The sequence below is a fragment of the Rhea pennata genome, chromosome 1 (genome assembly GCF_028389875.1).
Source record: "Rhea pennata isolate bPtePen1 chromosome 1, bPtePen1.pri, whole genome shotgun sequence".
NCBI lineage: Eukaryota > Metazoa > Chordata > Aves > Rheiformes > Rheidae > Rhea > Rhea pennata.
Window position 1 is genome coordinate 147,004,283 of NC_084663.1, and position 13,008 is coordinate 147,017,290.

Genomic DNA, 13,008 nt, shown 5'->3' on the forward strand with positions numbered 1-13,008 from the left:
CTTTTGCAATAAATTCATTTTTGCAAGCTTTAGGTCTTGCAAAACTGAGTCAAGACTTTAGATAAATTCTCAAGTATCTCAGAAGTATTGATCATGACCCCATGTAAGTACAGCAAAGGTCCATCTCCTTATGATGAGCAAAATCTAAGTACATTATATACATTGCTGCTTAAAAAGAAAGCCAAAAATTGGAGACTACCTGTATTTCTACGTTTGTGTGTGTGTACCTACTCCTTCTCTATCCACACCCCAAAGCCACTTTGTCTCCACGTTGAACGGACCCAGGCCCTCAGCCTCTCCTCCTATGTCCTGTGCTCCAGCCCCCAACCAGTCTCACGGCCACCCTTGGACTTGCTCCAGCATGTCCATGTCCTTCTTGTATCAGGGAGCCCAAACTGTGCTCCAGATTCAGTCTTACAAGCACCAAAGAAAGCAAAAAGATCACTTCCCTCAACTTGCTGACTATGCTATTCCTGATGCAGTCCAGGATGCTCTTAGCCTTCATCTAAGGCACATTGCTGGGTCCTGTTGTCCAGCTGGACCCCTGGGTCGCTTTCAGCAGAGCTACTTTCTAGGCTGTCCCCCCAACCTCTACTGGGACATGGGATTATTTTGTCCCAGGTACAAGACTTTGTGTTTGTCTTAGCTGACCTTCACTATTTGGAAGTTCAGTTACTGTCAACCCATTTCTCAAGCCTGTCCAGATCCCTCTGAACAGCAGTCCTGCCTCCAGGGTGTTGCATGTCCCCCAAAACCCCATCATCTGTGGACTTGCTGGGAGCGCTCTCTGTCCCTCGCCCAAGGTGTTCATGAAGACACTAAACAGGACCGGCTCCAGTATCAATCTCTGAGAGATGCCACTAGTAACTGGTCACCAGCTGGACTTTATAATGGTTCTCTGAGCCTGTCAGTCCAGCCAATTTTATACCCACTTTACTGTCTGCCTCTCCAGTTCATACCTGACCAATCTGGCCATAAAGATACTATGAGAGGCTGGGTCAGAGTATAGGTCAAAGTATACAACATCTGCTGCTCCCTCTCTTCCATAAAGTCAGTCTTCTCATCACAGAAGACAAACAGGTTGGCCAGGCACTACTTACCCTGTGTAAATCTGTGCTGGATGTTTGGAACATGGTCTCTAATCGCTCCTAGGAGGATGTGAACCATAACTTGGTGCACTGCTAATGGCTTTGGATTGCATTTTCATACTTGTTTAAGACTTGCAGCCAGTGATTCGTCTAGTTATTTTGACATACAGTTATTTACACTCCTCGAAGGACTGCACATCAAGAAAAAGGATATTCTCCCCACATACAAGTTGATACCAGTGGAAAAGGTACAGCTTGCACTGCTTGCTGGCAGACCAAAGCCAACCTTTCCTTTGGCCCTGAAAAATGATGGATTTTCAATCGGCATCTACCCCTCTCCGTTCCTTGCCTTTCTACCTCCCACCCCTGCCCAAAAGAGAGGTCAATCGCAGGTCTAGAAGTAATAGGAGCAGTAAATATGCCAAAGACTGATGTTTTACTGAATGTCACTCTTTTACATGGCAGGAGTGTAAAGACTTTGACAACAGAGGGAAAAAGGAAAGAATTTTATGAAGCACAAGCATGTATTTCTTCCTGTTCCTTTCTAGTTTCTTTATCTACCTAAAACTAACATTGTCCTTATTTAGACTTCACCAACACACATGAAAATGTGAGTACATTGGAGTCCTGCTTCATTTGCTAAGAACACTTTTATTCAAATTCTGTTTGCTTATTTCTATCCAACTGAGAACATCCATCTCTATTCTATGCATTTATATGAAAAATTAAAATTCAGAAAAAATGACTACCTAATAATATAGTGTAGATATCCAGCAGTTTTGAAAAATAAATCATTAAGCTAACCCCCAAAGAACTATTTTTTTCATTTTGATTTCTTAAGAGAATGACAGATTTTGACATAAATGTATTTTAAGATTTAGAAGGTAGCAAATTATCAATAGCATAACAAAATAGTACTCATAACTCAGAGAAATAGAGAGACAGTACAAAATATTATTAACATTCTGATAATATTCCTTTTATAAAATCCAAAGCATATTGTTTTTAAAGGAACTACATGACCAGTGTTTTACTGAATATCGTTTTAAAAATTTGGGGTTTTAGTCTGCAAGTTCTTATTCAAGTAAATCATTCCTGTAAATTTGCATCAGTATAGATTTGCAGGATAGATCTTCCTCCTTTGTGTTTTATCTCCCTCATGGGTGTCATGCAAGTAATGGTAAAGAAGTTACTCTGTAAAGAAGATTCCCAAGTCTAGTATCCATGTTGCTTATAATACTGGGCTCGTGCAACCACATCGTTGGCATAGTCATCATGAGTAGTGCCAATATCCATTCTTTCATAGGTTCGGACGTTCCCAGGACCAGCATTGTAGGCAGAAATCCCACCTGAAATGAAACAGCAAAAGGAATCATACGGACTGAAAAAAAAAATCAGTGAAAATTCCAGCCTGATGTATCCTGCATTTACTCATTTTGAACGTTTTTGCTTACCGGGACTTTTGAAGGGGGAGGGGGGGGAAGGTGTCATTATCAGAGCCTTCCTGACTTAACTGAGACTCTGCAAACAACTTATGTTTATTCCTGAATCCACGAAAACGTCAGAATGGTACTGTTTTTTTTTTCACATATGTTAGCAGCTTGATGAACTCGCACCATTTACCTGGCCTGGCACGACCCTTTCATTTGCACCAGGCTTATTCATAATACTATGTAAGAGCCAACATCCTTGTAACTTTTTGTCAATTCTTTAAAATTACTGCTCTTAAAAGAGAATTAAAACATAATCATACATTGCGTGTGCTTTGTCTTATAGCTGCTCCTGTCTATGCTACCCCATATGCTGCGTTGAAAGGGAGAGATACCTGAGCTGGTTGCAAAACAAGCTCGCACTGACACCCCCAGCAGTCCAGCGGGGTGATGCTAGCTGCAAGGTTGAACCTGCTAAGAAGCACATAGATTTTCCACACTGCACAGCAGAGTTTTGCAGTTCCCTGGAAGCCCGTTCATTTTGCAAACCCCTCATCTCTGTCTCTTGTGCCATATGGAGTAAACTGCTGGCTCCATTCAAGTAAGCTAGAGAACTATTAGCTTGAATGGTTGCAGTTTTCTCATTGTCAGATAAGGAAAGTTCAACTATAATATAAAGCAGATTTCAAGTATATAAATATTTGCTGCACAGTGTTGAAAATTCAGATAGAATACCAAACTAAAGAAAGGCAGAAACAAGACAGAATAGATGAAGCTTGTCTTTTTGCCTGTGAAACAAAAAAGCAGACAAACTTCACCACTAGCGAAAAGCTAAGTGCGAGTCTATCAGAAATGTAGTTATTAAGGAACACAGGCAATTATTCAGTATGTTCTTATCCTAAGTTTTTCTTTTCTCCTGAACAAAATCTATAGTCTGTACATTACCTTTCAGCTGTTGTTCCTTTGTCCAGCGTGGGAACTTTCTCTGCATTGCCTTTATCATTGAGATTAGTATTTCTGTGCCCTGTATAAGATGTCTTTCTCCATTCCATTCTCCCACAGGTTTATGTGATCTTCTGTCAACCTAAAAATGTCAAGCAAAATGTCATTTCCCTGCGGTAATGGATGATATATTTAGGAGGTTTGCTCTTCTTTATATGATATTTGTTTATTAGGTTTTACGGGAATAGCAGCAAATACCTGCATTAAACCAAATCCATTTCCATTGTCACCCCAGCCGTTCTTCAGAGCTTTGCCAGCATGAGACTCTCGAGAGATAATGCCAGCAATCACAGCTGGCTCGACACACAGTTTTTGGCCAACTTTCTTAATGAGAGTTTTATATCTATCCATACTTCGTAGGTCCCGTTCGGCAATCTTTCTGGAAGCTGCAACTCCTGTAATTCAAATAAAACGTAAAGAGGTTCTCTTAATAATTTTCAAGGCTCAGAATTGTCTGTCACCTCTCTCAGTCAAAAATCAGCCCCAGGGTAATTATTGCAATATGGACAGAATTACATCAAAATTTTCTTTTGCTTTGCGTCTGAAGGAAATAGATGATGGTCTATAGGGATGTTCCAAAGGATCATGCAGCAGTGGGTGTTCAGCGTTTTGAAAATATAAAAGCACTTTGGATTACTGTGCTTGCTGCAAAGTGGAGCCCTGAGACAGAAGAGTGACACTCACCACAGTAGTTTAATTTCTCTGGTTTTGCTGTTTTACACGAAGCCCCAGTGGTGTCAGTTCTGCTTACATCACCGTAGCAGTTAGTCCGGCTCTGAGAGGTACCTGAGAAAGTTAAACGGAAGGATCGAAGCAGTTAAAAGCTTTGTGACTGCAAGGAAAGCCCAGAGGAGGCTGCAGCCCGGGCGCGCAGCAGTGGGTGGGCAGGGCAGGCTGTGGGGCGCAGGCATGGGGAGCCCTGAGGGGCCACCGCCGTCCCTCCTCGTGAGCGCCGGGACGCCCGCCCCGGCAGGACTCGCGGGAGGGCTCTGCTGTGGGATATAATTTAGTGACAACCGGTTTGATGTTGAAGCAACCCTCTCCTTCAGCATGCGGGCTAGACTTTGGAGCAGGAGCAGTGAGAAGATGGGTTCATCTCTTCTGCTTCCTGGTTTGGGGAAGCTGCTTTGGCTTAGGGGCTTGGCGAAGCAGGGGGAGATGCCAGACTTACCCAGGAGGGCAGCGAGGCCCAGCAGCACCAGCATCAGACGCATGGGGACAGTTCTTCCCGAGCGTGCAGAACAGTCTGAAAATCAATCAGCACTGGCAAAGATGAAGACATAAATATATTTCACTACATGCAGAACAAACACAAAGAAACCTTGCCTGAATGATGGGCTATTTCTCTTTGCTGGATATGCAAAGTGAGATGTATACAGATCTTCTTCTGACACGAAGCAGACCACAACCATTCACAAGGCAGTTGTGGCCATCCACATTTGCTGATATTTAGAACCTGCTTCATATAGGATGTCTTGGTAACTTCCTTCACATTCAATATTTGATTCAGGAAAAATAAAATTCATAACCTTCAGTGCTCTTTGCTGTGGCACTCTCACTATAAACACCTCTCCTGTGCCCATATCCTTTATACAAACCATGATTTCTGCATGCAGACAACTTTGCCTGAGTCCTCTGAAGACTTTCTTCATACTCAATAGAGAGAAATAGGCACTTTCAGGAAGCACTTTGTCTAATTTATCCTGGATATCTACTTTAGGATGAATTGTGCCCTGGGAGCAGCTATTTCTCCTCTCTAGCTGTTAAGGAAGGGAAAACTGCTCATAAATACATGAGAACCAGGCATTTAGGTGAGCTGAATCCAGGACTATGGGACAAACCTTGGCATCCTTATTCAAGCAGAAACCTCTTGGAGCAAAGCCTGTTGCCTCTGGGCCACCAAGGAGATGGCATTGCTGAGCTCCTGCCCTGAATGGTATCTTACCTCCTTGCCCTCAGTGCAGCCTCTGCCACAGGACCGAGGCTTCGAGAAGTTTAATATATATGGCGAAGTACCTCCCTTTTTGCGTTAATCTGACACTGATGAAATGTGCTGGGCTGTGGTTTTGTGACCACTTTAGTTAGCAGTAAGTTTTCTAATGTAAACAAAGCCTGGGCTATTATAGACATTGGCATGGTGACAAGTATGTTCTCAGGAGTGGCATTTCCCAGATTTCAAACCCCCCCCCCCAAAAAAAACTATTTTTCTCTGGGCGTCTCTGTACCCACATTTTCATTATGTTTCAAAACCTGTTCCTGGAAGGAACTGCGATGATGCCAAAACTAAAGACAAGTTATCCAGCTTTCCTGCGGATGTTTCTCCAGGTCTTGTTCCGGCACCCTGGGCTGTGTCTGCTAAATAAAAGAGGGCCGGGACCAACCCTTAGCTACATGACCCTTAGCTATATGACCGACCTTTAGGCAGTGTGCTAAGCACGGATGGACCTGCAGCTGCACTGCACGGGGCCAGCTCTCTCCTGGCCATCTCCTCCGGGCTGGAGGGTGCCCCCACTGCACCACGCTCTGTTCACATGGTTTTTGAGCACCGCCGTTCTGCTGCTTTGGTTAGTTTTCCGTAACACCCAGCTCCTCTCCAAGTGCCCAGGACCTCAGCGTCACGCTAATAAAAGCTTATTTGACTACGGTTGCTTAAATCAGATGGTTGCACAATTCCTTGCTTTTGCAGAGCAAGCTTTTTGCCTGTGCCGGAGAGACCTCTCCCACCCTCCATTTCCCACACACAGCATTTCCAAACGCTCTTCTGCCACTGCCTGCCATTTCCAGCAGTCTGAAACCTTTGCCTAGTGTTCTCCCTTTTCTTCTACCCCAACTCATGCCCGGAGCCGGCTTTGGGGAGCCACAACGTGAGGAGGAAGAAAAAGGGATGCATCAGGGCCTGGATATGCAGAGTCAGCCTGAAGCATGTTGGCCAAAGTTGTCGTGCTGCAGCCAGTGTACAGGCAGCTGGGGGGGCTGGTCTCACCCCACCACCCAAAATACTACAGGGCAAAGCACTGCCATTCACTGCTGTGAGTGGGAGATTCTGGTCTTTCTCTCTGGAGGCTGCAGCCATGCCCCAAAGAGGGCGTAGACGGCAGAAAGCCAAGTGCATGAGGACTTCATGGGCTGGAGACCCAAGTCCTACCTTTTCCGTGGGGCTGACTGCAGCTGGTGTCAGACAGAAAGGCCCCAACTGTATTCTGTGGCAGTGGTCCTTCATGAGCCCCCATCCCCTTCGACAACATGTGCAGCCTGGGTATCACTTCACTTCTGACAACTTTTCCATGATGTGGAGCCACTGCATGATGCTGGGGGTCATTTGGTGATTTGCATGTTGATCCCCCAGATTTACCTTTATCGCTCAAACAATAACTAGGCAGAGAAGTGCTTAGTGGCTCTGGCATATTCACCCAAGCAGGTTGTTATTTTAACATGTCTCTTGGGAAGCTCAAGGAAGAGGAAGAATAGAGCAACATGAGTTTCTACCCTTTTTCATTTGGAGAGAACAGGGCAAATATACCGAGTCAGAGATTGATTGGTTGCTGTGGTTACAGGATTAGCTGAACTTCTGCATCTTCTTTCTGTTTTCTGTAAGGACTCCCCTTCAGGCCTCATGATTTCACTTCTCCTGCAGTTCTCATGCTCCTGCAGTGGGACTATGGTACCTGTGTATCAACAGCACTTACCCAGCTGGTCTGGTCTGCTTTGCTACTTGAATTTATTCTCTTTGGTAGCCTGTAGTCAGGAGAATGCAGTGACCCAAAAAAGCCTTCTTAAAATATTGCTTATTTAACTCTAAGAACAAAGCTCGGCTTTATTGAGGAAAAGGGCTACGGATGCCAAAATGCCAATTCATATGTTAGAGCTGCTGTTTTAGTCCAGGTCCATAACTCCTTAGGGTGTTGGCTTCCCTCTGTTTTCACTGACTCGCTCTTCCCTGGCCCTTGACAACTGACCTTTAAGTCATGCCAGTGTGCTCCTGCTTCCTTGTCCAGAGCCAACGTGGGGAACTCCTCCATGGGGCAAGCTGCAGCATAGTGAATAACTCTTTCATCGTCTCTCACTGGGCTTGCTGTGAAGAGCACATTTACATCTTCCATTCTTCCCTCTGGCTGCATGTTCACAGAATCACAGAATTACAGAATAACTTCAGATGGAAAGGACCTCTGGAGGTCTTTAGTCTAACCTCCTGCTCAAAGCAGGGCCAACTTCAAAGCTAGATCAGGTTGCTCATGGCCTGGTCCTGTCGTGTTCTGAGTGTCTCCAAGGATGGAAATTCCCCGTGCTCTCTGTGCAGCCTGTTACAATGCTTAACCACTCACTTTTACTTGTGAAAAAATTCCTTTTCTTTTATCAAATCCAAATTTTCCGTGTTGCAACCCATGACTATTGCCTCTCATCTTCTTGCTGTGCACCTCCAAGAAGAGTGTAACTCCCTCTTCTCCATAAGCTCCATGGCAGCAGCTGAAAAGGTCCCCCTGAAGCTGTCTCTATTCCAAGTGAGCAGACCTGGGTCCCTGAACCTCTTCTCGTACATCCTGTGCTCCAGCCCTGACCAGCCTGGTGGCCTCCGCTGGCCTCGCTCCAGCACGTCAGTGTCCTCTTTGAACTGGGGAGCCCAAGACTGGACACGAGCGCCAGATGGGCATAGGGATCACTTCCCTCAGCCTGACGGCAACACTCTGACTCATGCAGTCAAGGATACCGTAGGCTGCCTTTGCCGCAAGGCGGCTGCTCCTGGGTCTGGCAGGAGCCAGAAACAGAAGCCTCCAGCGATGAGATGCTTCAGGGCAAGTATCTCTGGGGTGATCTGCTCCCCTATATGCCTCTTGCTGCCCTGAACATACGGATGTGTGCTGTTAGAGATTGTCTCCAATTCTAAGAAAAAGATATAAAAAAATTACTGCCAGGATTTTTATCATTAGGAGAGCTCTCTATATTCCTAATTTCTGTAACTGTGCACTTACCCAAACCATTGCTGAGTTTTGTGAATTCCTTGATCTGATACCTTTCCAGATCAATGAATCAATGAATTTTACAGTCTAATTACACATCGATGCAAGAATATATCCTTTTCTTTTTCTTTTTTTTTTTTACTTTGACACTTGCCTTTCCATTTTGGCGAATGTTCTTTGGTATGTGCCAAGGAACACAGAAAAATATGAATCACCCTTTCATTAATGCTCAACGCTTTACTTAGTTCTCTAAATTGAGCAGTGCTCAACTTCTCAGGCTCTTTTCATAGCACATTGCTCTACATGCTTGAGCAGATCCAACAACCTTTGCTAAACTTCCTCTGCACGTGTAATATCCTTCAAGAGCTGTCATGACCAGTTCTGCACATGCTCTACTCCAAAAGATAGTGTTGCGTTAAAATATTAGATTTTTTTTAATATTATTCTTCTATTTCTTTGTGTTATTGCTGGAGTTTTTGACCAGAACAATCTCTTAATTTGAGACTGCTGTTGACACATCTCTAAAGGATCCAAATCCCATTCCTGATTTGATGCAATGTATTTCTGGGACCATTAACATGGATATATGTACATATATATATACATATATACATACAGTACCAGACCATCTGACACAGAGAATTTGATCTAGATCAGGCACAAGCATATATATGACTGTGTTCATACACTGTTAGAGCTGAGTTTATGCTGGCTGTGGAAGGACAGGAGATACTAGCAACAGCCAGTTTTCCTTATCTGAAATTTTACTAAAATATTAATGGAATCCTAGGAGATTTAGGAGAAATTATTTTCTTTTGCATAAATCAGTGCTGCCTACCTCTGATCATACAATGATTTTCCAATTGCTTATTAATCTTTTACACTCTATCAGTTATAGTTATATAGATATATATATAACTCTATATATAGTTATATATATATCAGGAGCTATATGTGTATGATATAGCATGCCTTCTATAATTAAAAATGTTAATCTGGTGTTAATTTGAGATTACATTTAGTAGAGTTGTAATGAAAAGCCTAAACATCACATGCCATTACAGAAGGCACACAGGAAGATTAGCTTTAATATTACTAATTAGCAGCTTTCACTACTACTGAAAAAAAAAACACACCCCCAAAAAACAAGCCCATAAAACCCTTAGGAGGACTTTAGGCACAAGCAATGATTACTTGCTAAACTTTATCAAAAATCCTTAGCTCTGAGCCACATCACAGATACCATATTGTGTGATCCCTTTACAGTCAGTGCAGAAATACTCCCTTTTAAGCTGCATCACAGTCTTTTAGTCGTAAAGGCTGTAGTAGCTCTTGCTGCCATTTGGACCATGTGTGAGGCATTGAAACAGGAGCTGTCCTATGTAGGAGTAGAAATTTCTCTGAATCTGTTACCTTATAAGAACAACTTTAGGCAGAAGCTGTTCAAGCAAATAATGATGCTACTGGGGTCTTCTGGGACCAGTGCTGGCTGGGAGGAAGTAATAAACTGAGCTGTGGCTGAATAGGCAGTGAATTAATAAAATAAAATCTGATTTAAAGCATAGAAATGGGACCAGCAGCAGAAGTATTTTTTCCCTGAGTGCCTTTTAATAAGATTTTTTTTTTCCATTTCTTTGATAGGAAGTATTTTTGGAAAACAGAGGGCTGCAGGCAGAGGAGTTCGCAGGGGTGAAGGCACAGGGAGCCGTGAGTCAGCTTGTTCCTTTCTGTGTGGGTTTTTTGTGCTCTTGAGCATTTCTCATCTACCGCTAATTAGCGTACTAATGACTAGGGAAGAAACGAGTGATCTTAGTTGTGCCTTCAAAGGAGCAGCTAGACCGACAGAAGCTCCCCAACCCAATTAAGCTCATTGAAGCTGTGTATGAGGGGCATGAGGGTACAGAGTGCAATGTATCTGCCAGCCTCCCTGGCTGGGAGGCGCTGGGTGCTGGGGGCTCCCACACTGGGGGCAGCTCCCATGTCCTGGGGTTGCACCTGAGGGCCCCAGAGGCAAGCGGGGAGCCCCTAGCCGGCGCAGGGGAGTGCTGTAAGGAGGGATCCCGCCTCTCAGATGAGACTGTGCCTCGTGTCAGTGTCCTCTTGTGCTGACCGTGCTCCTATAGCAGAGGGGAGAGGAAGAAGCAAGTGGAGACAGCAGAAGGTTCAATTATTAGGCATGTAGATAGTTGTTTTCCCATCCACTGTATGGTACCTGGCCAGCAGGGCAGACTCACAAGGTGCCTGGGTAGGTTTGGTGGGGATGCAGAGGAAGTCGGTAGGTTGGTACTGATGACATACGGGAGAGCAGGAGGGGTGCGATGGACGCTGAGTTCACACTGCTGGACAGGGGAGCAGAGTCCAGGATCTCCACACCGGTATTCTCTGCAATACTGCCTATGGCACAGGTGAAGTAGGAGATGCAGGCAGGGACTGCGGGCCTCAGTGCAAGGCTATGATGACTTACAGAGGGATGTTTGAGGTGGGACAAGAGGAACTAATCCAGAAAGGACGGGCTGCACCTGAATCGTGACAGAGCCAGCCTGTGGCACTGAAAGTTAACATGACTGTAGAGGTAGAAGCAGGGGAAAGCTGACTACCTGTTTTGGATTGACGTGATCTTCAAGGTGGACATGGCTAATATTCAATTTACCTTTGAAAAAGAAGGAGGGAAATAAACAGCACAACCACAATAAATAGTAAAAATAAATTAGAACAACAGGACAAATGATGGGCACATGCAATATTAAGCAGTGAAGTAAAAGCAAAGCTGGTGCTTCTGGGCTGATGCTAAACACTTAAAAATGAGATGGAAGAACCTTAATGCCTGGCATAAAATGACAATCCTGATATAATGGGCATCTCAGAGACTTGGCAGAGGTTGGATAATTGATGGGATGCAGCACTGCTAGCTTTGTAGGAATGAAAGAGTAGGATGTGGAGTGATGCCATATGTGAAGGATGAAGGTGTAATACCATAAAAATATTATGGGAAAAGACAATGCTGTGGATGGAAATCCCAGACTCTGCCCCACTAGGAAGCTGTGAAGGCCAAAACTACTAGAATTTTCCCAAAGTGACAGGACAGATTCATTGACAACATCTCCAGACAAAGGGTGGACATGACTCCTACCATCCCTATTGCAATAATTGTGGATGCTGGAGGTGGACACGGAAGAACAACTACAGAAAGCAGCCAGGCCTTTGCATCCTCCCCAAGTACTATCTCCTGCTGAAGCTGCTGGAGGCAGAGTTCTGGGGTGACAGACCACCCAGTGGTCTGACCCACAGAGACTTTCTTATGCTCATGTGACATCCCGAATTTGATGGAGGACCAATGTTGCCCTTTTTGACCTGGATAAAACATGAGGTTGTATTTTGTCAGGAAGAAAAATCCGTAAGATGTGCCTAGTATGTTGGGGAGCAGTCCTGAGTGTGCGTGAAGCCCTGCTGCCCTAACCACAAAAGAAACACAGTCCTGGGAGCAGTTTCTTGGCCAGGAAATCCCAGCTTACTTTTTCAATAAGTAACATAGCAACACAAATGCAGTTATTCAGCATTGCATTGCATTGCTGTGGTGGCATCTCCCTTTGGTTTCTGTCTTTCAGATAAAGTTCTCTTACGGAATCCATGCTTCCCTACATTTGTGACAACATTCATATTAAGTGCTTGACCGGACTTCCCAATTTGCTTTAAAAACAAAGCAGAGAACTCAAACAGATAAAATTTGGCTGCCTTGTCTCAAATTTGTTATTATTTCTATCTGCTTGCAGCAAATTCTGATGCAGAAAAGCCTGCCTGGAAAGGTCCTCAAGAAAACATCTGTTTCATTCCTCTGCTCTGCAGCAGTGTGAAATACAGCTACTGTTAAATATTAATCTCATTTGTTCTTTAAAACCTCCAGTGAATGTCGTGCTGCTTCACTGCCCTCAAAGTTTTTTCAAAGTATCCGACACAAACCTTCCCTGAAGGAGCCAAACTCGGCCCTTGCCCTACCCTTATATTAGGAAATGTTAATAGCAATGTTGTTCTTCTCTTTCCTGGGTGGGGTGGCGTGGAGGGGGGAAGAAAAAAAAAGGGGGGGGGGCAAATCTAACTCACGTTTGTTAGAGGCCGTACTTCTCATCTGAGTTGCGATGCTTCTGCGCGCACCTTTGCTGGTGCGACAAACCCAGGTGCCCTCACCGGCCTCACCAGTGCCGGCAGCGGAGAGGGTTAGCCTGGGCACTTCGTAGGCCGTGCTGTGATAAAGCTTAATGGCAAAATGGGATTTTCTTTCCTTTTTTTTTTTTTTCCTCTATCCCCCCTCCCCTGGCAAATCATTTGGTTCCCCCCGACATCTCATTCAGCTCCTTCAGTCTAACCATTATGGTTCTGACCTGGTCTTGTTCAGTACATTAATAGTTAAGGAGTTATCAGAGGTAAAATAAAGTGAGAGGTTTACATAACATAACGAAGCAAAGACTTCAACCTACGAATTTTACATGAGCTATTTCACGCCATGTGATATATTTCAAAGTTTGTATTACAAAATGA

General features: G+C 44.3%; 1 protein-coding gene across 1 annotated transcript; it reads right to left on the bottom strand.

Moving 5' to 3' along the window:
• Window positions 1–2,092: 2,092 nt before the first annotated feature.
• On the bottom strand, window positions 2,093–4,734 carry LYG2 (lysozyme g2). Its single transcript, XM_062601591.1, has 5 exons — window positions 4,692–4,734; window positions 4,205–4,306; window positions 3,719–3,915; window positions 3,464–3,602; window positions 2,093–2,437 (listed from the first exon to the last, which is right to left on the bottom strand). The coding sequence occupies exons 1-5, from the start codon at window positions 4,732–4,734 to the stop codon at window positions 2,304–2,306; spliced, it is 615 nt and encodes a 204-aa protein (XP_062457575.1). The 3' UTR covers window positions 2,093–2,303.
• Window positions 4,735–13,008: the final 8,274 nt, after the last annotated feature.